This window comes from Phascolarctos cinereus, unplaced genomic scaffold (assembly GCF_003287225.1).
Source record: "Phascolarctos cinereus isolate Bilbo 61053 unplaced genomic scaffold, phaCin_HiC Scaffold_1;HRSCAF=81, whole genome shotgun sequence".
Lineage (NCBI taxonomy): Eukaryota > Metazoa > Chordata > Mammalia > Diprotodontia > Phascolarctidae > Phascolarctos > Phascolarctos cinereus.
In genome coordinates, this window is record NW_027555514.1 from 130,465,994 (window position 1) to 130,491,530 (window position 25,537).

Here is a 25,537-nt window from a genome sequence, read left to right on the forward strand (position 1 = left end):
AAACGAGGTTTTAGACTTCTGGTGCCAAGATGGCAGAGTGAGGAAGGAACCCTCTGAAGCTGTCCCAAATTTCCCTCCAAACAGTTGGAAAAGTGTCTCAGAATTTATCTAGGAGCAGGAAGCAGTTTACCAGCCCAGCAAGAAAGGTCTGGATGGGAGGGGAGGAAGGTCCAAGAGCAGCAGCAGCAGACCCCCAGGCAAGTAAGCAGTCTATCTGTGTAGCACAGCAAGAGAGAGAGAGAGAGAGAGAGAGAGAGAGAGAGAGAGAGAGAGAGAGAGAGGGAAGGAAGGAGAGAGAGAGAGGGAGGGAGGGAGAAAGGAAGGGACAGAGAGAGAGAGACCCTGTTTTCTTAGCAACTCAGCAGCTGGGCCCCATCCCCTGGACAGATCAACAAGAAAATTACTCTTGCACGGCCAATTACCAGAAAGACTGTTCTAATACCAATCCAGCAGCAAGGTCCTCACCGCAAGCCAGTAGCTAAACTCCACATTCGGGCGAGGCCAATGGGGAAGCCTCCATTCCCCTGTACAAGCCAAAAGGGAAGCCTACCTTCCAGAGAAATCAAACATCTAAGCCCTGAAGCCCTATGAAAGCCAACAGCAAGACCCAGAGCCCCAGCACAAAAAGCTTGGGACAGTACAGAACCAGAGCCCAACTCTCACATAAAAACACCCGGTCATAAAAAAGGCAGAAAAATAAGAAGAAAAAAAAGCTTGACTATAGAAAGTTACTACAGTGATAGGGAGAGTCAAGGCATAAACTTAGAAGAGGACAATAGTGTCAAAATGGCTACTTGTGAAGCCTCAAAGAAAAATGTAATCTGGTCTCAGGCCAAAAAAGAATTCCTGGAAGAGTTTAAAAATGATTTTAAAAAGCAAATTAGAGAAGTACAAGAAAAATTTGAAAAAGAAAGGAGAGTAATGCAAGAGAATCTTGAAAAAAGAGCATAAGAAAAGATATACAGAAATTTACTGAGGAAAAAACTCCCTAAAAAATAGAATTGGTCAAATGGCAAAGAAATACAAAAGCTCACTGAAAAAATAATTCCTTAAAAATTAGAACTGAAGTGTAAACTGATGACTATGAGACATTAAGATATGATAAAACAAAATCAAAAAAGTAAAAAAAAATAGAAGAAAAGGTGAAATTTCTCATTGGGAAAACAACTAGCCAAATAGAACAAATAGATCCAGGAGAGATACTATATGAATTATTGTATTGCTTTGACCAGCACCAGGTGTTCCCTGAGCTTGGACAAGCATTAATCAAACTATCAAAAAATTATTTTATACAGAGCTAGAAAAAAATAACAATATTCATCTAAAAGAACAAAAGCTCAAGGACATCAATACAATCAATGAAAAAAATGCAAAAGAAGGTAGTCTAGCTGTATCAGATCTCAAACTGTATTGTAAAGTGGTAATAATCAAAAGAATCTGGTGCTGGCTAAGAAATAGAGTGGTGGATCAGTGGAACAAATTAAGTACGAATTACATTATACTAAATGACCATAGTAATCTAGTATATAATAAACCCAAATATCTAAGCTTTTGGAACAGAAACTCAATATTCAACAAAAACTGCTGGGAAAACTGGAAAACAGTAAGGTCAAAATGAGTACATGAATTACACATAAAGAATGGTACCATTAGCAAGTTAAGAGAGCATAAAATAGTTTATCTGTAAGATTCATGGATAAGGGAAGAATTTAGGACCAAAGATATAGAGAACATTACAAATGTAAAACGAGGTTTTTGATTGCATAAAATTAAGTTTTTGCAAAACAAAACCAATGTAACCAAAATTATAAGGAAAACAGAAAACTGGGGGGAAATTTTGCAACAAATACCTCTGATGAAGGCCTCATTTCTCAAATATATAGAGAATGGAGTCAAGTTTATAAAAATACAAGTCATTCCGCAATTGAGAAATGGTCAAAGGATATGGATGGCAGCTTGTAGACAAAAAAATCAATGCTTATCTATACTCATATGAAAAGTGCTCTAAATCATTATTGATTAGAAAAATGCATATTAAAACAACTCTGAAGTACTACATCACACCCGTCAGATTGCTAACATGAAAAAATAGGAAAATGATAAATGTTGGAGGGGACATGGGAAAACTGGAACACTAATGCACTGTTGGTAGAGTTGTGAATTGATCCAACCGTTCTGGAGAGCAATGTGGAACTATAAGGACTATAAAACTGTACATACCCTTTGATCCAGTAATACCACTGCTATGTCTATATCCCAAAGATCTCCAAAAACAAAAAAGGGGGGGTTGGGAGGACCTATTTGCACAAAAATATTTATAGCAGCAAATTTTGTGGTGGCAAAGAACTGGAAATTGAGGCGATACCTGTCAACTGGGGAATGGCTGAACAAGTTATATATGATTGTAATAGAACACTACTGTGTTATAAGAAATAAGGAGCTGGCTGATTTTAGAAAAACCTGGGGAAACTTACATGAACTAATGAATAATGAAGTGAACAGAACCAGGAGAACACTGTACACAGTAACGATACTGACTGATGAAGAGCTGTGAATGACTTAGCTATTCTCAGCAATATAATATTCCAAGACAATTCCAAAGGACTAATGATGAAGCAGACTTTCAGCTCCAGAGAAAGGGCTGACAGTGACTGAATACAGACTGAAATATGCTATTTTTCATTTTCTTTCTTTTATTTGAGTCTTCTTAAACAAAATGACTAAAATATGGAAATGTTTTACATAACTGCACATGTATAACCTTCATTTGATTGCTTACAGTCTCAGGCAGTGGGGAGAGGAAGGGAGGGATCGAATTTGGAACTCAAAACTTTAAATAAAAATGCCAAAAAAACAACTGTCTCTAAAAAACAAGCTTTAAGGATAACCTTGTCACTAGAAAATTATTTTCAAGGACATACAAAACTTTCCAGCACATACAGGGATTTGTCAATAAGAAGAGTAAAAGCAGAGATCAACATCGATTTTAAAGCAACAGAAGAAGTAGTCATACTGGAAGATATCTGCACAGTCAGGACACCCCCAAATCTTTCATATATATGCCTTCCTGTTTCTCATGTTCCCATTTATGTGGTGGCTTAGTCATAGAACTTACAAGTTTATGCAGTGGTTTGTTTTTCTTCAATTAGGTTTCCTTAAACTTGAAAAAAAAAACCCTTCTGTAATCCTGATTGCAAGAGAAATTTGATTTTTAAAAATAAAGATAGCAATACTGCTTGCTATTCATAAGTCAGAGAGACATGCTGAATACTGAAGTCTCTAAAATTTCCATTTTCTCCTCTGCCCAGAAATCCTCCTACTTGGGACTACTTTTACATTTATAATGCAAAAAAACTGTTAAGATTACCAAAGATGATATCTTCCACCTAGTGCAATGAGAGCTTAATCTGGAGCTGCCACTTTTTGCGACTCACCCAGCTGGCCCCCACCCCTCTTCCTCTCAGGTAGCTGGTACTGGCAGGAGTGTCTGGAAAGGTTATAGCCCAAATCTATCACTGACAGCCGGTCTCAACCAAAGGGGGGAAAAGTTGCTAGACCTTCTTAACTATTCTCTTAATCTCTGTTTGTGGCATACTGTCATCAAGTAGAGGGGGAACAGAAGAAGAAGCATGGTTCCTTTTGGAGATAACACAGGGATATCAAACTCAGAATTAAACAGCGGGGTGCCTAGCCGTCGGCACGTTTCAAAAAATTGACCAGGAGAGGGGGAAGAAGCAGGTTTCATGAAAATCAGTGCCCTGGTACCCGAATCCTGCGTGCGGCTGAACATGAATCGAAAATGAGTCTTTTCCGCAGGCTTGTCAGAGTCAAACCAGTTCCCTGAAAACCACGAAAGCGCAAGACAGATTTCCTGAGACAGGAAAAGAATGTGCCCCGGTCTCGGGGCGTCTCCTCGTTTTTAAACCCCCTCTCCAATTAGCTCCCCCAGTAAGGCTTAAGGAGCTGATGTCAACTTGCAAGCAACTGGAATGCGGTTAGGCAGAACTAAGAAGTTTCTTTCTTGTTCTTCCTTTTTCTCTCTCTCCCTCCCAGTCTCGCCTTTTGTTTCAAGGAAGTTAAGAAGAGGTCAGCCACTCCCTCCGTCCCCAGCAGACCGGGTACCTGAAGCTGGATCGGGCGGGATACCTGGAGCCTGTTAGATTTCAAGCTTCCAGGGAGCATTTTCTCTGCTGTCCCTCTGAGTAAGGGACTGAGCAAAAGCCCGGGGCTGGGGGAGACCCGGAGGTGAGATGCTGCAGGGGCGCTGCCTAGTTCAGGTGAATGCATTTCCTGCCTCCCTTACCTTTTTCATTTTGTTCTCCAGATCCATGATTCTCTTGCCCAGGTCTTCCTCCCTCCCGCCCAGGGAATGAAGGAATGGAACCTTAGCAGCGACACGGCTGGCTTGGCTTGGCTGGCTTTCTACTGGGAGGCGCCCAGAAGATCTGCCCGGTGTGGGCTGCAGTTCCCTCGCAAGCCCCGACCCAGAAGCAAGCCGGCCAGCAGTGAAACTTCCGCTGCCCTGAAGGGGCTCAGACTGCGGAGTGGAAAAAAGGAAACAAAGGCGCAGGACAACCAATGGCAGGCCAGCGAGTTGAGGCGGCGCGCCAATCGCGTTGCTCTTCAAATACCTTCCTAGGCTAAGGCCAGCTGTGGCTGGGAAGGTGTGGGGCGGGTCAGTTTTGTGCCTGCCTCTTTATGGGCAGATGATTTAGGGCTACCTGGGAGGCCCCTGCGGGCTGTTTCGGCACCCCGGTTTAGCAGGTCGGCTGGGAGCTGAAATGCAGCCCCAGAGGCTTGCTGAAGGAGGGGAGGGTCCCTTTGACAGATTGCTCAGTTGGTGGCCTGAGGGCCCTAATTTTTGCAGACTTGTGCTGTTTCCGGTCCATTAGTTTAATAAGAGATGCTTTCTTGGAAAACAAAGAGGAAAACAAAGGGGATGAGAAGGAGATTTATTATCCCCTGGAAAGAAGCACCCTGAAAGATGCTGTTCCATAGCACTAATCCTGGGAATGGAGAGTATGATACCCCTGTGCAAATCTGCTCTTGCCATAACTCGGGAAGCAAAAAGGACTAAGTTATGTTTTCATTTCTTAAAACAAAAGATTGTTACCTTGTTACAAGGCCGCCGGGGAGAGTATCCCCAAATGAACCTCTCTGTAGAGAAAGTATCCCTGCCTTGCAAGGTAATGTTTGTCCCAAGTCCCTGAAGCTTTAATGTGTAAAATTCTCACATTGTACTTAACCAGGTCAATGTGTGACCAGTATCTTACCAATTCTGCAGAAGCTATGCCATATTCCAATGATGTAAACAGCAGCAAAGCACCATCAGCTAGAGCAAAACAATCATAAAAGCAAAGTTCTGGTGATCACTGGAAAAAAAAGCACCGTTAACTCATTGAGATTAAAAGAGAAAGGAATTCTGAGTACTGGAAAAGTGAAACCAAGAAGTATCCCATAATCCAAGAAATACAGATAAATTAGTTTCTCCCCACACCCTACACTTAATCATGTAACTCTTTCATAAGTATAGTGGTGTTATGGATAGAAAGCTGTTCTTGGAGTTAGAAAGATCTGTAATCAAGTCTTCTCTCTGCCATCCTTACATGAGGATGGTTATGACTATAAACTTAAGGATGTCTCTAAAGCTCTCTTTGGGGCATTCTTCTTTTCTCCATTTATGCCAAAGATTCTTAAACTGGGGTCGGAAAACGGGTTGTCTTTAAGAGTGTGTACCACACACACATGTGTGTACACATAAACACACATATATATTACTCATAAATAACTGTTTTAATATAATCGATTTCCTTCTCAAGCCTATGCATTTTGTTCATTTGAAAACATTATTCTGAAGAGTCCATAAGGTTCATCAAATTGCTAAAAGGGTCTGTGACACGCACAAAAATGAAGAACCCCTGCTTCAGTCTGTGTTGCAGCCCCTAGTAGGACTGATGTTTCTAAAACACTCTTCTTGCCATTTCAGTCCACTTTTCAAAAACCTTCAGTAGTTCCTTTATTGCCTCTATAACAATTCCATACACTTTAGGCTGGCATTCAAGGGCCATCTAAATAAGGGCCACTCACTTCATCAATCACAATGACAGCCCCATAAGCTTGATGAATTCACAAGTGAACTAGGAAACTCGATCATTTTTGCCTACCTATTTCAATTACTTCATTTGCTGCCAGATGCTTCTCCAAATGTGTGATTATAGTGATAATCTAAACATCTGCACTAGGGAGGGGAAAAGGAAACCCTTGTGTAAGATTTAAGTGTTCAAAGGAGATTAATTAAAGTATATTGTTTACAGATGTCTGGAGATAGGGATGCTACAGGCCTCCAAATCTATGTCCATATTGGGGTGATAGTTTGTCAGTTCCCCATACTGGGGTGCTATGGCAACTCTAAAGATGGCTTCCCAGCTTTAGCTTTTTATGTAGGAAAAGTTCTATCTGGAGAGTTCCAGGATATCAATTTTTAGGGAGCAAGGTGTTATATGCTACATCTGCTTTCAGACCTACCCTTTGAGATCTTTGAAAATAGTAACTGGTTGAGGGGAATGAGAGTTTGAAACTAGAATGTTTTCTGAGTTACCCAAGATTAGCTAATAAGGGGCATATGGACAGTCCATGGACAGGTATTATGGAGCTGTCTAAGCCCATAAGTTTTATGAGCTTATCCTCAGGAAAAAGTGGGGAAACCTCAGATAGTTTTAGGGGTGAAAGCAAGGCACAATGAACACTAATTCCGTACATGACAATTACTTGGCAATTTCCAAGAAAATGGCCTCAGGTTCTTTCAGAGTAAAGAATGAAAGTCCTTATAGTTAAGTATTGCCTATATTTCCAAGCACCATACTACTAAATACTACAAGATACAAAGAAAGGCCAAAAACATTCTCTACCCTTAGGGAGTTTATATTTTAATGGGAGATAGTGGACAAAAGTATGAACGACATGGTAGATACAATATATGCACACAGAAGTAAAAAGGCGCTTTGAGAAATTAAGCTTCTAGCATCTGGTGGCCGGAGGAGGGGTGAGGTGGGGAAGGGACTGGATGGGATTTGAGATGAGTCAGAAAGGAATCTAGGGAAGATAAAAGATAGGAATGAGGGGGTAGAACAATCTAGGCCTAGGAGGGAGCTGGTAGAAAAGAATGGAGATGGGAGATAGATGGTTATGTTTGAGAAATTGTAAACAGGTCAGCTTTGCCAGAGCATATGAAAAGGTGGGAAGGGGCAAAATTACAGAGAGCGTTAAATGTCAAAGGAGTTTATATTTGATCCAGATGGCATTCATTAAGGAGCCACTAGAGATCATTGTTGGGGTAGGAGGGTGTGTGTGTGGGTGTGTGTGTGTGTGTGTGTGTGTGTGTGTGTGTGAGAGAGAGAGAGAGAGAGAGAGAGAGAGAGAGAGAGAGAGAGAGAGAGAGAGAGAGAAAGACAGAGAGACAGAGAGAGACAGACCTTTAGAAAAATCATCTTGGTAGCTAGGTCGAAGCTGTGATTTCTTTGATATAGGGAATTTCCAGTGAGGTAACTTGCACCACCATTGAAGATCAGTCACTGGTTTGTAACTTAGAGTCTTAGAGAATAGTGTGGGGCACTGTGAGTTTTAGTGACTTGGCCAGATTCAAAAAGTCAGTACATATCATAGTTGGGACAAACCAAAGACACTTACTAGCTTATTACCTCTTGCTAAAACCTTTTCCTTCTGACTTTAATATTTCTGTCACTGGAACCCTCATCCATCCATCCTCCCCCATGTCAAGGGGGGGGGGCTTATATGTGTGTTGTTTTTGTCTTTCATTTTCAAAGAGGACCAATGGCATCACATGATGATGTTTTGACTTGTGAGTGAATGTGACTTAAGTGAAGCAGAATCACAAAATCCTCAGCCTTACTCACTCTTCCTGAGTCATGGAAGTCCAGTGGCAGGACAAAAGTCAAGATAACAGGTAATGGCCCAGGAGGCAGTGGATGACCTTGAATTCTTTGCTGTCTGACCAAGCTCTAAGTGTTCTACCTCACTTGCTTCAGCTGCTTCCTTGGCTGTTGGAACAAATTGTTCTCAATTGCCTATTCTGCCAGGGGAAGTCTTCACACACCCCTAACTCATTGATGGGTTTGAGGCCTGTTGGTTACCCTCAATCTGGTTTAGCCCACCTGCTGAGGTGGTTTACTGGGGTGTGAGTGCTGTGCATTCTAGAGCTTCTTGGAGCCACAGGTGAGAGTTGGGTGGCATCAAATCAAGGCCAACTCATGCCCATATCCTCTATTATACTACTCCTAACTGCTCTAACAGAGACACGATTCTCAAGAGTTACAAGGGTCATCTTCCCATGTAGGGAAAAGTTTAAATCTTGTTGAATAACATCTTTTCTTTCCTGTTTACCTTTTTTATGCTTCTCTTGAGTCTTGTATTTGAAGATCAAATTTTCTGTTCAGTTCTGGTCTTTTCATCAGGAAAGTTTGAAAGTTCTGTATTTCATTGGATGTCCATCTTTTCCCCTGAAAGATTTTGCTCAATTTTGCTGGGTAGTTGATTCTTGGTTATAATTCAAGCTCCTTTTTCTTCCAGAATATCATATTCCAGGTCCTGCAATCCTTTAATATAGAAGCTGCTGAGTTCTGTGGCTCCTTGATATATTTGAATTGTTTCTTTCTGGCTGCTTGCAGTATTTTCTCCTTGACCTGATAATTATGGAATTTGGCTCCAATATCCCTTAGATATTGGATATTTCATTTTGGGATCTCTTTCAAGAGATGGTCAGTGGATTCTTTCAATGACTATTTTACCCTCTGGTTCTAGGATATCAGGGCAGTTTTCCTTGATAATTTCTTGAAAGATGCTGTCTAGGTTCTTTTTCTGATCATGGCCTTCAGGTAGTCCAATAATTCTTAAATTATCTCTTCTGGATCTATTTTTCAGGTCAGATGTTTTTTCTAATGAGGTGTTTTACATTTTCTTCTCTTTTTCATTCTTTTGATTTTGTTTGAGTGATTCTTAATGTCTCATAGAGTCATTAACTACCACTTGCCCAATTCTGATTTTTAAGGGATTATTTTCTTCAGTTAGCTTTTGTACTTCCTTTTCCATCTGGCCAATTCTGCTTTTTAAGGAGTTGTTTTCTTCTGTGGATTTTTTTTCCATTTGGCCAATTGAAATATCTTGAACTATGTAGGTGCTGTATAAATATGTGTCTAGTGCTGTCTTCACAAATCTCTTGCAATCTTTGCCAATTATATGATCAAATATATTGCTGAAGCCATGAGAACTGAGAAGGTATAAAGCCACAATTATGAAAATTTTCCACTTTTTCCTGCAACAGTCATGTAAATCCAGTATGACAAATGTTTATTAAGCTTCTACTATATGACAGGCATTGAGGGAGATAGCATATTTAGGTAAAACATGGCCCTATCTTCAAGCAGTTAATAATCCAGTAGGAATGCTAGCACAGAGCTTTATAGTATGCAATATTACACAATAAAGTATTATTCTTCTTTGTAGTTATTTGGGTGTATTGTCTGATATGTAGGACTAGACTATAGATTTTTTTTGACTAGGCAATGGGGTTAAGTGACTTGCCCAGGGTCACACAGCTAGTAAATATTAATGTGTCCAAGGTCGGATTTGAACTCAGGTCCTCCTGAATCCAGGGTCAGTGCTGTATCCACTGCACCACCTAGCTGTCCCTAGACCATAGATTCTAAGTGCAGAGGGACTGTATCTTAATTAAATCTTATATCCCACTGACCAACACATTGATCTGTGTATATAGGCAAAAAATGCTAAGTCACGAGGTGTTAAAGTCTGACCGGTCATACAGACCTGGGAATGGTGATAAGTTGTCTAAGGATCAGCATGGCTGACTTTGGAGAGGCTATCACCATGTTGGCCACAGATTAATGAATCTTTAAGACCTAACATCTAACTCCAGGCATTTTCTCTGGCTGCCCCACACCCATGCCTGGAGTGTTCTCCCTTCTCTGCTCCAACACCTGATCTCTCTGGCTTCCTTTAAGTCCCAACTAAATCCTTCCTTCTACAGGAAGCCTTCCCTAACCTCTCTTTATACCAATGCTTTCCTTCTTTTTAATTATTTCCTATTTATCCTATATATAGCTGTTTGGTATGTATTTGTTTGCATGTTGTCTCCCTCATAAGACTGTAAGCTCCTTGAGGGCAGGGACTGTCTTTTACCTCTTTTGGTATCCACCAACACTTAGCACAGGGCCTGGCACATATTAGGCATTTAATAAATATTTATTGAATTGAATGAGTTGTTATAAAGAAAATTCAACAGGAACAAAGTCACAGGCTTCTGAAGTATTATATTATAAGAGTATGACAGAGAAACAAAGTGAAGTACCAAATATGCTTGGAAGAGGAACCAGAATGTTAGCTCCTTGAGCTCAGAAAATGTTGTCATTTTGGTCTTTGTATTATATCCTCAATACCTACAGCAGTACCTGGTACTTCAAAGGCACTTAATAAATTCTTAATCACACAAATAAAGTCAGGTCTAAATAATTGGAAAAACTTCAGTTGCTCATGGGTAGGCTGAGCTAATATAATAAAAATGACAATTCTACTTAAGTTAATTTACTTATGAAGGGCCAAACCAATCAAACTACCAAAAAATTATTTTATAGAGCTTGAAAAAATGACAACAAGATTCATTTGGAAGAACGAACGGTCCAGAATATCAAGGGAACTAATGAAAAGAAATGCTAGGGAAGGTGGCCTACCCATTGCAGATCTTAAATTGTATTATAAAACAGCAATCATCAAAACTAATTGGTATTGGGTGGATCACTGGAATAGGCTAGGTACACAAGACGCAGCAGTCAATGACTATGGTAATCTACTGTTTGTTACACACAAAGACCCCAGCTTCTGGAATAAGGACTCACTATTTGACAAAAACTGCTGGGAAAACTGGAAAAGAGTATGGTAGAAACTAATCATAGATCAAAATATTACACCATATACCAAAATAAAGTCAAAATGGATCCACGATTGAGATATAAAGTCTGATACTATAAGTAAACTGGGAGAGCAAGGAATAGTTTACCTGACAGATTTATGGAGAAGAGAGGAATTTATGACCAAACAAGAGTTAGAAAACATTATGAAATGTAAAATGGATAATTTTGATTACATTAAATTGAAAAGTTTTTGCACAAAAAAAGCCAATGTATCCAAGATTAGGAGGGAAACAGATAACTAGGAAAGAATTTTTACAACCAGTATCTCTGATAAGGGCCTCATTTCTAAATATATAGAGAATTAAGTCAAATTTATAAGAATACAAGATATTCTCCAATTGATAAATGGTCAAAGGATATGAGGAGGCAGTTTTCAGATGAAGAAATTAAAGCTAGCTATAGTCATATTAAAAAATGCTCTAAATCACTATTGATTACAGAAATGCAAATCAAAACAACTCTGAGGTACTAGATCACACCTATCAGGTTAGCTAACATGACAAAACAGGAAAATGATAAATATTGGGAAAGATGTGGGAAAATTGGAACATTAATGCATTGTCGGTGGAGTTGTGAACTGATCCAACCATTTTGGAGAGCAATTTGGAACTATGTCCAAAGGACTATAAAACTGTGCCTACCCTTTTATCCAGCAATAGCACTTCTAGGGCTGTAAGCCAAAGAGATCATAAAAATAGGAAAAGGGCCCCACGTGTACAAAAATATTTATAGCAGCTCTTTCTGTGGTGGCAAAGAATTGGAAATTGAGGGACTATCCATCAATTGGGGAATGACTGAACAAGTTTTAGTACATGAATGTAATGGAATATATTGTGCTATAAGAAATGATGAGCAAGTAGACTTCAGAAAAATGTGGAAAGACTTGTATGGACTGCGCTGAGTGAAGTGAGCAGAACCAGGAAAATGTTGTACACAGTAACAGCCACATTATGCAATGACTAACTTTGATAAATTTAGCTCTTCTCAGCAATGCAAGGATCAAAGACATCTCCAAAAGTCTCATGATGGAAAATGCTGTCCACATCCAGAGAAAGAACTATGGGGTTTGAATGCAGATTGAAGCATGTTATTTGCTCATTTTTTTCTTCTGTATTGTTTTGTTTCTTCTTTCTTATGGTTCCTCCTATAGGTTCTAATTCTTCTTTACAACATGACAATGTGAAAATATGTTTAATAGGAATGTATATGTAGAGCCTATATTAGATTGCAAGCCATCTTGGGGAGGGAGGTGGGAAGGAAGGGGGAGAAAATTTAAAACTCAAAAGCTTATGGAAGTGAATGTTGAAAACTAAAAATTAATTAATTAATTAAAATTTAAAAAAATAAATTCTTCTTAAATTGATTTGAAGATTGTTACTGATGTGGGAGAAGGCTTCCAGGAGCTAATGGCATTTGAGTTTTGCTTTAAAAGATAGGTAGCAAGTTAACAAGTAAGGAGAGGGAGAGATGGCATTCTAGGCATCAGGAACAGTGTAAAAAAAGGCACAAAGATGTGAGGATGTAGTATGTTTGTTAGGCAAAAAGTAGCCTAGTTTGGCTGGAGTGTAGATTGCAACAGGGAAGTATTTGAGATGAGAAGGGAGCAGTAGAGTGGTTCCAAATTCTGTAGAGCCTTAAATGTCATTTCTCAATGGGTCATTGAGTAATAGCAGCCCACTGGAGATTTTCTTAGGTAGAGGAGTCACATCATGGTCCAGTGTGGAAGAATTATGAAAGATGTTTTAAAAGGGAAAGAGTGAGATCAAGAATACCTCCAAGGCGTCTGAATATTACAAAAGTTTTGATGATGAGAGTCTATATTAGGATGGTGACAATGGATATAAAGAGTCATGGAATAATGCAAGAAATGTAGATGTGGAATCTACAGAAGCTAACTAAACTAATTATATAAGAGATATGAAGGAGAAGAAAGCAAGAATGATAACCCCAAGTGTTACAAATAATGGACACAAGGTAGTAACATAGAAATGGTGGAGTTAGAAGGAAATGTGGGATTAGGAGAAAAGAGAATTTGTTTTTAATGTATTAAGTTTATTGATACATTTAATTTAATTAATATAGAATCTGAAGTGCCAGTGGGATAATCAATCTGACATGTCCTGTAGGCAGATGGGTATGGGGGTCTGGAGTTGGGTTCAAATTGAGGATAGAGATTTGGGAATCATCTGCAGGCAGCTAGGTGGTACAGCGGAAACAGTACCAGGCCTGGAGTCAAGAAGACCTATGTTCAAAGTTGGCTTCAGACAAAGTTGGACAAGTCACTAAATCTCCGTTTGCCTTAGTTTCCTTATCTGCAAAATGGCACCTCATCTGCAAAATAATAGCACCTATCTCCCAAGGTTGTTGTAAGGATCAAAAAAATATATAATTATAACATGCTTATCACAGTTTCTAGTACCTAGCAAGTACTATATGATATATATATATATATATATATATACATATATATATATATATATACATATATATATATATATGATATATATATATATATATATATATATAGTTCAGTTGTTTTTCAGTGGCATCCAGGTCTTGGCAACCTCTGTTTGGGGGGGTCTTAAGACCACAATGATTATAACTGCTACATTTGAACATTGTTTTAGACTTCTCTGGCACCTGGGAAATAGGTGACAATATTGCAGAGTAAGAGAGGTAGCATGTTTGTTGCTTGTTATATGTATTAGCAAAATCCCCATTGTTAGTTTGGCCCCAGGAGGCTTGTTAGAAAAGTATTAAGTATGTATTTAACACTTCTTTGGGGACCTTGTTGTAATATTACTGCATGTGCTGATTGCTCATTAACAACTTATAGATAAAGGTCTGATTGTACTTCAAGAATGGTTGCGTAGCAAACAACAGTTACCAAGAATGACTAAGAAATTAATGCAAATTTGTAGAAATGCATTGCTTCATAAATGGTGTAAACCATACATTTACAATTTTAAAACTACAAGTTCCAGGAAACTATCTATCCATATATAAATATATTGATTCTATATTTACCACATAGTAATATAGAATCAATATATCCATATATTATATATATAAATTTCCTAGAACTTCTAATTTTTGTGAGTTTTATATTGTTACAGTATAAATACATTTTAGTATTCAATTTTTCCTAATAATATTACCAGTACCCATTGGATCACATGCCATCTTCTGAGACTGGAATTGCATGATTCACAGCCATGAAGCATCATTATTGTTTATGCTTAAGTGATGAATTTTGGAATAGTGGGTAACTTGTGATCATTGAAAGCATGCAAAATGTGATAAAGCTCATTTTTCCCATTTTATGTAATGCTGGCTCCCTATTAATTGTCCTTCTACAGCACCTCCTTAAGTCATGCATTATTAGCTCTCTTACACACGCACACACACAACACACACACACACACACACACACACACACAGTCTTTTTTTGTTTACCCAGACTGCTGATTTCATTGGTAAAAGAAATCTCAATGAGGAATTCCCTCTACTAATGCAAATCAGCACCTGCTCTGCAACTTAGCATCTTAGAGAGTTATATGATACATTGAGAGGTTAAATGATTTTCCCATTAGGATCATATTTACAGATAGTATGTGTTAGAGGTTAGAGGCATGAATAAAGGTCTTCTTAACTCCTAGGTCATTTCTTTATCAGCTACATGTAGTATGTGTATACACATACACACACACACACACACACAATATAGAAGTATGCAGGTATATACCAATCACTAAAAGAATTGGTTTTGTATCTATCCACATATTAAAGCTAATATTCATTTTCATCTACTTTATTTGTCTGGCATGGATTGTTAAACCAATTTCCTTTGAATAATTATGGATTTTGCTGAGGAAACTTTTTAATGTTCCAGGATTCAATATAATTAGCACAATGTCATCTGCAAATAGGAACATGTTGAGAACATAACCCCCAACAGGAAAAACTGATTTTGCTTGGATTCAGTGCAAGATATCCTCCTAAATACTGATGAATGTGCTTTATATGGAAGTCTCAATGTTAATACCTAGTCACTGAACAAAGTAATTTCCGTTGTTGAATTATTACAAGATCTTGTCTTTTCAACATAAATATGGGAGATACTTTTTTTTTTAGAAAACCCTATGCAGTCAACTGGCTTGTTAAAATCAGTAAACGATATAAGGAGCAACATCTTATATTCTAATTTATATTTTCAAAGGTTTGCCTGTTTCATCTCATGTTTTCTTTAAGGATAGCTTCTGTGTATGTATAGATTTTATAAAGATGAGAAAGCATGCATATAAACTAGTAGTTCAATCAATGGATTTGGAGTCAAGAGAATTTGGGTTTGAATCCCAGCTTCACTATCTAGGAGGTCAATTGGCCTTTCCTGATCTCAGTTTTCCCATCTGTAAAATGAGGAGAGTGGACCCAGATAATCCCTAAGGTCTTCTAGCTTTAAATCCTAAAAGCCTAGAATAAAACATATTGCTAGTGATGACCAATAAATTAAAAGACATAAAAAAATCCATCATCAAGGATATGTATGATCAAAAGAGGACTTAGACTTGACATTTAATAATAATAACAGCTAACATTTATATAGCACTTACTATGAATTAAGCACAATGCTAAACACCTTACAATTATGATATCATTTGATCCTCACAACAACCTTAGGAGGTATGTACTGCTATTATCTCCATTTTTCAGATGAGGAAACTGAGGCAAACAAGTTAAATTACTTGCCTAGAATAATACAGCTAGTAAGTATCTGAGGGCAGATTTGAACTCAGGGTACCACCGAGCTGCCTGTACAGTTATAAAGTTATGAAACTTCTTCCCCCATTTCCCATCTCTCATCCTAAGCCTAAACATGCCCATTTCCTTCAATTAATGCTCATATAACAAGATTATATGATTCAAAACCTTTCATCATCCTGGTTTACCTCTTCTGAGCACTCTCTATAATTTTCTTTCCTAAAATGTGGCACTTAAAATTAAACATAGTTTACAGATATACTCGAACTAAGACAGAGTACAGAGATACATAGCTACTATGACCTCCTATTCCCAGAAATTATGTCTTTCCTAATGGAGCCAAAAGATTGCATTACTCTTAACTGCTATATCACATTGCTAATTCACATTGAGCTTGTAGTCTACTAAGACCCCCAGATGTTTTTCAGGCATATTCCTATGTCACCATGCCTGCCCATTTTGTATTTATAAAGTTGATTTGTTAAACCGAAGTGTAAAGCTTTATTTTTATTTCTAATAGGTTTCATCTTAGAAGAGCCATCCAACTGCTCAAAGCTTTCAGGATCTTTTTTGGATCCATAGCTATCCCTCTTAGCTTTGTGTTATCTGTAAGTTTGGTGAGTTCGCCATATAAGCCATTATCCAAGATGCTGACAAAATGTTAAGTGTCACTAACTCAGATGCCCGGGCTCCTTCTAATTTGACATCCGATCACTGACAAATACTCTTTGGGTCTGAGCATTAAATTATTTTTGAAGGTATCTTATCATAACATCTTCTTGCCCACACCTTTTCAGCAAGAGTGATGTGACTTTGTCAAATACTTTGGAAAAATCTATGTAAACTGTAGCTACAACATTCTCTCAACATATCAAGCTAGTAACCGAAATAGGGCATGAGATTAGAACACCAGGATTAGTTGACGAAGCCCTGCTGGCTTTTTGTTTCCCTCAGTCTATCCAGTCCATTTTATACTGAAACAGGGCATTATGAGTCAACCATCCCTCCAACTCAGGGGCCTGTGGCAGAGTCATTTGAATGTTGGAAGCAGAATAGTGTGTATCCTGTGACAAATGAGCTGTCCTTTTGTCTTCCATCTTGGCCTGAACCTTCTTCCTCTTTTCCAAACAGTATTATTTCTTCCACTAAACATTTTAACTATTCTAAAAGATGTTTATTAATTCTTTGATTGAATGCCTGATTAAACAGATAGGTTTTGTTACACTGAATATTCCCTTAAATGGGAATTAGAAATGAAATAGATCTTATCTATAGGATTGGCCACTTTTCCAATGACTTTTGAAATGGCGCAGGCTTTGGAAAGTACATTAAAGATGACATCTCCACATTCTCTGAAATTTGGCAGGTATTTGTGAAATTTGTGTTCCATTCAAATTAGTCAAACTCACCATCTTTCTTCCCACCCTCCTTTTTTCCTAACTCTGTTAAGATGTCATTCATATTTATTCCATTGTCAATTTTATTATGATATATATATATATATCTTCAACCCCTTCTGAATTAAATAGGTGTAGCCTTTGCTTTCCCTTGATCATCTTTGGATTGTGTTCAGGTTAACTTTGGAACTATTTTATGTGTTTTTTTCAAGACTAATCCTTGCAATTCTCCTAGTTCATACCTTCATCTTTTCTTGCTAAAAGTATCATAATAACCTCTTAAGTGGCTTTCCTTCTTTATCCCCCTTTCCAATCTGTCCTCTATAATGTTGTCCATATCATTTTGGCAGTGCATTGCCACAACAATGCCACTCTTGTATTTAAAGATTTTTATTGGCTCCCTCTTGACTACTGAATAAAATTTGAGCTCCTCTGCTTACCTGGAATTGAAGGCTGTTGAAAATCTGGCTGTAAGCTATGTTCTAGTCAGACTTGCCATCTTTCCTTCTCATACTGCTTTTTTCTAAGTCTGTGTCTTTCTTTGTTCATATCCATCCCCATACTTGGAATAGAATCCCTTTTACCCCATCTTTATATAGTCAAATCCTCTCTTCCCTCACTAGGTGTGAAGTTTGAGCCTATTATGTGCAAAATACTCTAGATACAAAGATGAAAAACAAAACTACTGCCACTGTCAAGGAGTTTACAAGCTATTGGGTTAAATGTGACACATATCAAATATGAAGAGTGCAAGGTAGAAGGTGTTAAAATAAAACCAGTAAATGGACTATGATGAATTTAAGAGGGAGGGGTTTGAGGGAAAAAATAGGTTAATTGTATCTGAGGATATGAAGGGAGGCTTTAGGGAAGTTAGTTAATTTTTTGTAGGAAATGGTGATTAGCAAGGTCAGTATCTTTACCTCTTTTCATTCCCAACTTTTTTTATATCAGTGGCTTATTTGAATAGCTCAGATTGAATCTAATTTGATGTTGATTTTGATGTTGCCTTAATGTTACAGTAATCTAACTGCACACAGAGTCAATTCTGATTGTTGTTGATTTTTCATACTCAAAGAGGATAAATGACATCATGGCGTTGAGGTCAAGGTACAGTGTGTTAGACTGTGGCTTATCAGTCCAGTACAAGCTTGGAAGAACACAGGTTAGGCACAAATAGTCTGTTTGAACATCTGGGGTGGAGATGTAATCTGACTGCACACAAAGTCAATTCTGATAGTACTCCCAAGTCAGTAAATAGTCAATTCCTGTTTGTTAAGGCATAGTCAATTTCATTTTTTGTGTTGTTCAGTTTTCACGAAGAATACATATGTACAAAAGGCATACATATGTATGTGTGTGTATATTTTAGGCTGTTTTACAAAAATCTACATGCTCAAAAGTGATTTGTTTGAAATGGCAGACCTCAAATTCGTATCACAGTGATTTAGGTATTTTATTTTTAGAGAAAAGTGTCTAATACCTTCCGGTTTTCTTTTTAAGGAAAGTATTACATATAAGAATGAGGTTTCTTAGGGGCAGCTGAATGGTGCAGTGGATAGAGCACTGGTTTTGAATTCAGGAAGACCTGAGTTCAAACCTGACCTCAGGCACTCAACACTTACTAGCTGTGTGACCCTGGGCAAGTCACTTCACCCCATTGCCTCACCAAAAAGAAGAAGAAGAAAAAAGAATGAGGCTTCTTAATAGTTGCCATTTTTTTGATGAGAGACTGAGTATGAATTCAACTAGCTCACTATATCTAGCTTATCCCAAATCACCTGGCTGATCATGCTTGCCATCAAAATCTAGCCCTCCACTCTTAATATCTTTTCATCAATTCTATTGCTGTCTGTTTTTCTCTCTCTCTAGATGAATGCTCCTGACCAGAAACCAGGACGTAATACCTCCAGTGCTTGAAAATATTTTTCCCACTTAGCTTTAGAATGTTAGGTGGAACTGAACGATTAGTGAGCCATTGAACTAACTAGCTTACTCTATCTAGCAAAGCCACCTTAGCCCATTAGACCAGATTATGTTTTACATGATTATGTTTTACATCTTGTTATCCACACTGGAGTTTCTGTTTTCCACCTCTTACTCTGAGGTCAATGAATTCTACTGTTACTCAAGGAAATATGAGTGAAATAAGAATTTGCTTTTAAAGGTGGGGGGAACATGGAATGTTTATATGAGGTAGGGAAACATCCAGGGTACAGGAGGAGATTGAAGATTAGTTTAGTAAGAGAATGAGCATGATAGAGAGTACAATTTATAGGAGAAGAAAAAGAAGGCATAAGATGAAAGGTCTATGTAGAAGGGTTTGCCTTGGCAAGGAGAAAGGTCACTTCTCCATCTGAAATTGGAAGGAGGTAAAAATAATGGAAGGAGAAATCTGAATTATGTCGGCTGAGAAAGGGGAAAAGGGAAAGGAGGGTCTTGGAAAATGGTCTTTGTTGTTGTTGTTGAAGTATGAGGTCAAATTCTTGTTTACACATTGGTAGAGTGAGAGGGAAAGGAGAAAATGGTACCGTGGGAGTTTTGAGGAGAGACAAGAAGGTTTGGAATAATTTCTGTGGAAAGTGTGATAGAGAACTAATTAGGGGGAAATAGAATTTATGCCTTAATATACTGGAGTCTCAGTTGAATTCAGATGACATAAATTTGTAGTGTACTGAGTCAGCATGGTTTTGTGATTTCCTACAGCTTTATTAAGCAGCAAGTACATAGCAGCTAAGGAGTAAAAACATGGGAGTAGTCCAGTTTGGGGGTTTAGAAAAGTGTGAATGATGATAGGACAAGGGACATGGGGATTTGAGAGTAGAGTATGTTATAGAGTTGAGTTGGTATACCAAATGTTGGGGATAGAGGATTGGATGATAAATTTAGACTGCGTAAAGTTTAAAGGAAGAGAGTTTGCTAAGTGAAGGTGGTAAAGAAAGTGCCTGCATATGACAGTGGGGAACAAAGAGTATTCTGACTCTCACCATGACCAGTGAGTTAGGGGAATATGAGAAAAAGTATAGCCAGTGCTAGAAAGGATGACAAGAGAAGGGATATCTTCAGGAAACATGTATATCTTAGTGAGGACAAGAAGATGTAAGGAATGAGTAAGGAAGTGGTTTAAGATGTAAGGAAGTTGCTATAAGAAATGATGAGCAAGTGGACTTCAGAAAATCTTGGAAAAACTTGTATGGACTGATGCTGAGTGAAGTGAGCAGAACCAGGAGAACATTGTACACAGCCACATCGTGCAATGACTAACTTTGATAGATTTAGCTCTTCTCAGCAATGCCAGGATCTAAGACATCTCCAAATGTCTCATGATGGAAAATGCTATCCACATCCAGAAAAAGAACTATGAAATCTGAATGCAGATTGAAGCATACTATTTGCTCTTTTTTTCCTTCTGTTTTGTTTCTTCTTTCTTGTGGTTCCTCCTATTGGTTCTGATTCTTCTTTACAACATGACTAATGTGAAAATATGTTTAATAGGAATATGTAGAGTCTATATCAGATTGTATGCCATCTTGGGGAGGGAGGTGGGAAAGGAGGGGAAGAAAATTTAAAACTCAAAAGCATATGTAAGTGAATGTTGAGAACTAAAAATAAATTAATTAATTTTTTAAAAAAGGTGTAAGGATATTTGTTAATTATGAAGCAAGCATTCCAAAGAGCACAGTGGAAGCTACAGGTAGATCTGATGAAGTAGGACATTGTGGGGACAGGGTTGAGAACAGTTGAGGATAGAAAGTAAGTTATAGAAAGCAAGTAAGTTCTTCAGAATCACTAGGTATGGAAAATGTGAGAAAATAAAACTATGTTAGTCATTGAGAAGTGAGTCCAGGCAGAGTATCATAGTTGGAGAGCAGTCCACTAAAGGAGGTACATGATTAGACTGATGATAATTTTTGGTCAGTAAAGAGTTGTGTTCAGTAAAAGATATTTAATATTTCTGATTTCAAAATTTACAAATTTATTATGCCCTAAACCATAATTAATTTTTGAAAAGGCAATAAAAGCTGAAAAATACATATATCCTTATGATTCTCATTTGGTAGTCATCATAAAAATCTATTATTATCTATTTTTAAAAAATTCTATTCAAATCAACTTCTTTCTTGATTATTTTTTTCTTACATTCATTTAGATCTGAAAGGGACATGTTGGAGTCCCAAATAATTATTGTTTATCTATTTGTCCTTTTAGTTCAATTAGAGTTTCCTTTAAGTTTTCCTTTAAGAATGCTATACCACGGGGCAGCTAGGTGGCACAGTGGATAGAGCACTGGTCCTGAAGTCAGGAGGACTTGAGCTCAAATCCAGCCTCAGACCAAACACTTCACACTTACTTACTAGCTGTGTGACCCTGGGCAAGTCACTTAACCTCAATTGCCTAAAAAGCAAAAAAAAAAAAAGAATGCTATACCATTCAGTGGGCAAGTCACTTAATATCTCAGTGGCTCAGGTAGATTTCTAAAATTGTAAATTGCAGATATGTTGCCAATCTGCATTGGTAGAGGGGATTTACTCACTGGGGAATTCCTTATACTGATGAAATCATAGATCAAGGGGGGAAAAAAATCAACTGTGGTTTGTATACTACTAGTAAACCTCATAGTTGACTTAAGGTGAGTGCTGGAGAGGCTGCAGTCAAAAACAAGTAAAGCTATGAATTCAACTAGGAATTCTATAGAGCAATTGTGAACTCTGCCCCCAAAGTCACTAATCTGTGTTAACCCTTTAACCCAGTGATACCACTATTGGGCTTATTTCCTAAAGAGATTATTCAAAAAAGGGAAAGGAATTATATGTACTAAAAATATTTCTAGCAGCCCTTTCTGTAAAGACAAAAAACTGGAAACAAAGGAAAGTGTTCATCAATTGGCGAATGGATGAACAAATAATGATATGTAATGAGTACTATTGTGCTTAAGAAATAAAGATATATATGGTTTCCAAAAAAGACTTGTATGAATTGGTACCGAGTGAAGTAAGCAGAACCAGGAGAAGAATTGATACAACACAAATAATGTGAAGATAAACAATCTTGAAAGATTTAAAATATCTGATCAATGCAATGACCAACCATGATTCTAAAAGACTTATGATATCCACTTCCTGACAGAGAGATTTTAGGCTCAAAATGCAGAATGAGACATATTTTAGACATTAGCAATGTGGCAATTCATTTTGCTTAACTACACATATTTGTTATGTTATTTTCAGGGATGGGGAATGGAGAGAAAAAATTTAATTGGAAAAAAAAAAGAAATCTTTCCCTGTTGATTCCTCCATCATTTGAACTATGAAATTATCATTAAGACAAGCTTACACTTAATTAATAGCTATATTCTTGGTTCAGAGACAAGTATATATCTGGATAACTGGAGTTTCATAACACCATTATATAATAAGCAAAACATTTGATCTGTTTCCCAAACTCTTCATCTACTTTCTTTTCCTGCCTAGGTGGCCTGTAGTACACTCCAATGACAATATTGATTCTATTCCTGCCTCAGTTGATCTTTCCATCATCCTTTTCCCCTCTGGTTGCTGGATTTACACACAACATGAGACTTTCTTCTTTAAAAAATGTTTTTATTATAAACTTAATATAAACTATTAGCATTAGTTAAACATGCTTTGCAATTAGGTATAGAAATTATTTTCAACATACATTATGACATCTTTTCAGTCATTCCCTTTTGGTTTTCACACACATTTTATGTTTGCTGACTCAGTCTCTACTTTTTCTCTTATGTGGTAATTTTTAGTGTATGTTTCTTCTTTTTCTCCTTTTCCTTCTTCTTTGTTTCATAAAGATATTTCTCAGTTTCTCTAGAATCCCCATACTTGCCAGTTATAATTTAATTATAGTATTTCATTAAACTAATGTACTAGCATTTATTTAAGCTTTCCCTTCTTGGGGGGAAATTGTTTTCTTCCAATTCTTTTGCAATGATAAATAACGATGCTATGAAAAAATTTTCAAATGATAACATTCATTTTTATAAGACTTTTGGAATAAATGCATAACAATGAAATGATAGAGCATGTGTATTTTTGTAACTTTTATTGCATTTTGCCAGATTTCTCTCTTAAAGATTTCATAAATTTGCAATTCCACCGTTGAAGAATTAGTGTACCTGTTTTCCAGAACACTGCTAGTACTGAATTTTGTTGTTCTTAATTGTTTTTTCCACTTTGATGGATGGGAGGTAATCATTAAAACTGTTTTGTAATCAAATATTTGATTATATTAAATTTGAGAATTTTTTTCAAATTACTCCAGTGCTAGAAAAGAAGTTTGAGCTAAACAGATATGAACAGTCCTGGAGTACCAAAGTGGAAAGTTTGGAAGTGGACATCCAGTCAGCACTGAGAAATATCACTGCCATAAACTCCCATTCCCTGGGATGAGAGTTGATGCCATCCATAATGTGTGGGCTTGTGACCACACACATACGCCATTCTTTTACCCACTCCCCACACAGGAAGTAATATCACAAGGTGAAATCTGTTCAGTCTGTCATAGGGAGAGGGGAGTGCCTGGGCTTGGTCTTCCCATTATGCACTGTCATCATTAAGAGAAATGAGTGCTTCATTGAAAAGCATCTGATGAGAAATGGGTAGCCTAGGTTGGTGGTAATGAAAGGAAGACATGCGTATGTGCAGAAAGCTATAGGAAAGTAGATTCCCTCTGTAATGCTGTAATGTTGGGGCTGGCAAAGTACAACCTAACTATTACATACTTTTGCAATCAATAGATGATGCTACCAGATGACCCACAGGGTGAAGGCATCTCCTGCCCTTCCTTTCTCTTCCCACCCTTTCTAGGCCTTTCCAGCCTTTTACCATAGGAACAAAAATTCCTAGTTATGACTCTGAATGTATGTTACTGCAAATTTCTCCCTGCTCGCTATACTTCAACAGGTATGATATCAAGCCCTTGTATTTCCTGATAATAGCTACCCTGAAAACTGCTGTGGGAAATAGCAGCTTTGACGAGGGGAACAGCAGGAGGATTGTTTTCTTTATTTTATTATTTTTTGGCAATTGGGGTTAAGTGACTTGCCCAAGGTCACACAGCTAGTAAGTGTCAAGGATTTGGTCTGAGGCTGGATTTGAACTCAGGTCCTTCTGAACTGAGGGCCGCCGCTCTACCTACTGCATCACCTAGCTGCCCAGGATTGTTTTCTTTAAGCCTGGGGTCATCACTCAACTTCCTTACCCTGTTAACTTTTCTCTTTCTTTTATACTATTGCTAACCTCTTCTTACTTTGTCTTACCAACTTGTCTTATTTACCTTACCTTTTCCTTTAAGTCTTATCTTCCTGTTACTTCTTTTCCACTTTCTCTTCTTTGAATGGTCCTTCTCCTTCAGCTAGTGTCCTTCTCATTCTCCTTTTGCTCCTCCTCCTTCTTCTCTTTCGGTCCCTTTCCTCGTTCTTTTTTTCCCCTTCCCCTCAAATACTTTTTCTTTCAATGTGAGTTCTTCTCCCTCTTCTATGCTGTTTCTATTCCTTTAACTCTAGCCCTTCTTTTCAAATTTTCCCTCCCCAAATTCAGTCTCTGGTCTTCCTTAGAATTCAAAAGTCATCTAAATCACCAAAGCTCTTTCTCCTCTTCTCTCATACTTTTCGGCTCAAGACCTTCCTCTGCTTCTTCTCCCACAAAACCTTCTTCTGTGGAAGAGCAAAGTAGAATGGTAGCTGGAATTAGAATTCTACCACCTGTCACCGTAGAAACTGATTCTTCAAGAGAAAAGTGATGCTAATGAATTATGGGATTACGGGATTATGATTTCATTGGGGTAAGGAGTTCCTGATGAGAATACTGTTATCATGGCAGAGTAGCAATTGTTCTGCATTTAGAGCTGTCTGGGGACCTTATAGGGCCAAATGCCTTACTCCTGATGACATAGACAGTATGGGTCAGAGATTGGCCTTGAAGCCAGCTTATCCTGATCCAGGGATTCTAGGTTTTCCTATGTTGAGGTTTAAGTACCTGCAGGGATTTTGAGAAGCTTGTCAAGGTCAGAGGAGAAAACATAACTGTATTGTCCAATTGAAGTCAATGTATTTTATTTTACATCTTTTTTTACATATATATGATAAATTCTAGATTTTATTTCCTTTTATTCTAAATAGAATACAGAAGAATGTTTTTCTTATGGATGGATGTATGGTAAACTCTAGAATTTATTTCCTTTCATAAAGAAAGTTTACTAAAAGCCAATGGTTATAGGGATAAAAAAGTTTGGGAGCTCATGATCTATTCATTGTACCATAGGTTCTCAACCTTTTGGTCTCAGAACCTTTCTGAACTCTTAAAAATTATTGAGGACTCCAAAGAGTTTTGTTTATGTGAGTTATAGCTA

General features: G+C 37.7%; 1 protein-coding gene across 2 annotated transcripts in view; it reads right to left on the reverse strand.

The window, feature by feature from the left end:
- Positions 1–24,859, reverse strand: part of TES (testin LIM domain protein) — a 104,842-nt gene extending 79,983 nt beyond the window's left edge. Inside the window, exon 1 of one of the 2 annotated variants that reach the window (XM_020979309.2) lies at positions 24,469–24,859. Coding sequence is in view for 1 of the 2 variants with exons in the window: in XM_020979308.2 (XP_020834967.1) it covers positions 4,304–4,330 (27 nt within the window). In the remaining variant the exon portion in view is untranslated. Of the gene's footprint in view, positions 1–4,303; positions 4,552–24,468 lie in introns of those variants that run through there. The other variant, XM_020979308.2, reaches the window with a different exon arrangement.
- Positions 24,860–25,537: the final 678 nt, after the last annotated feature.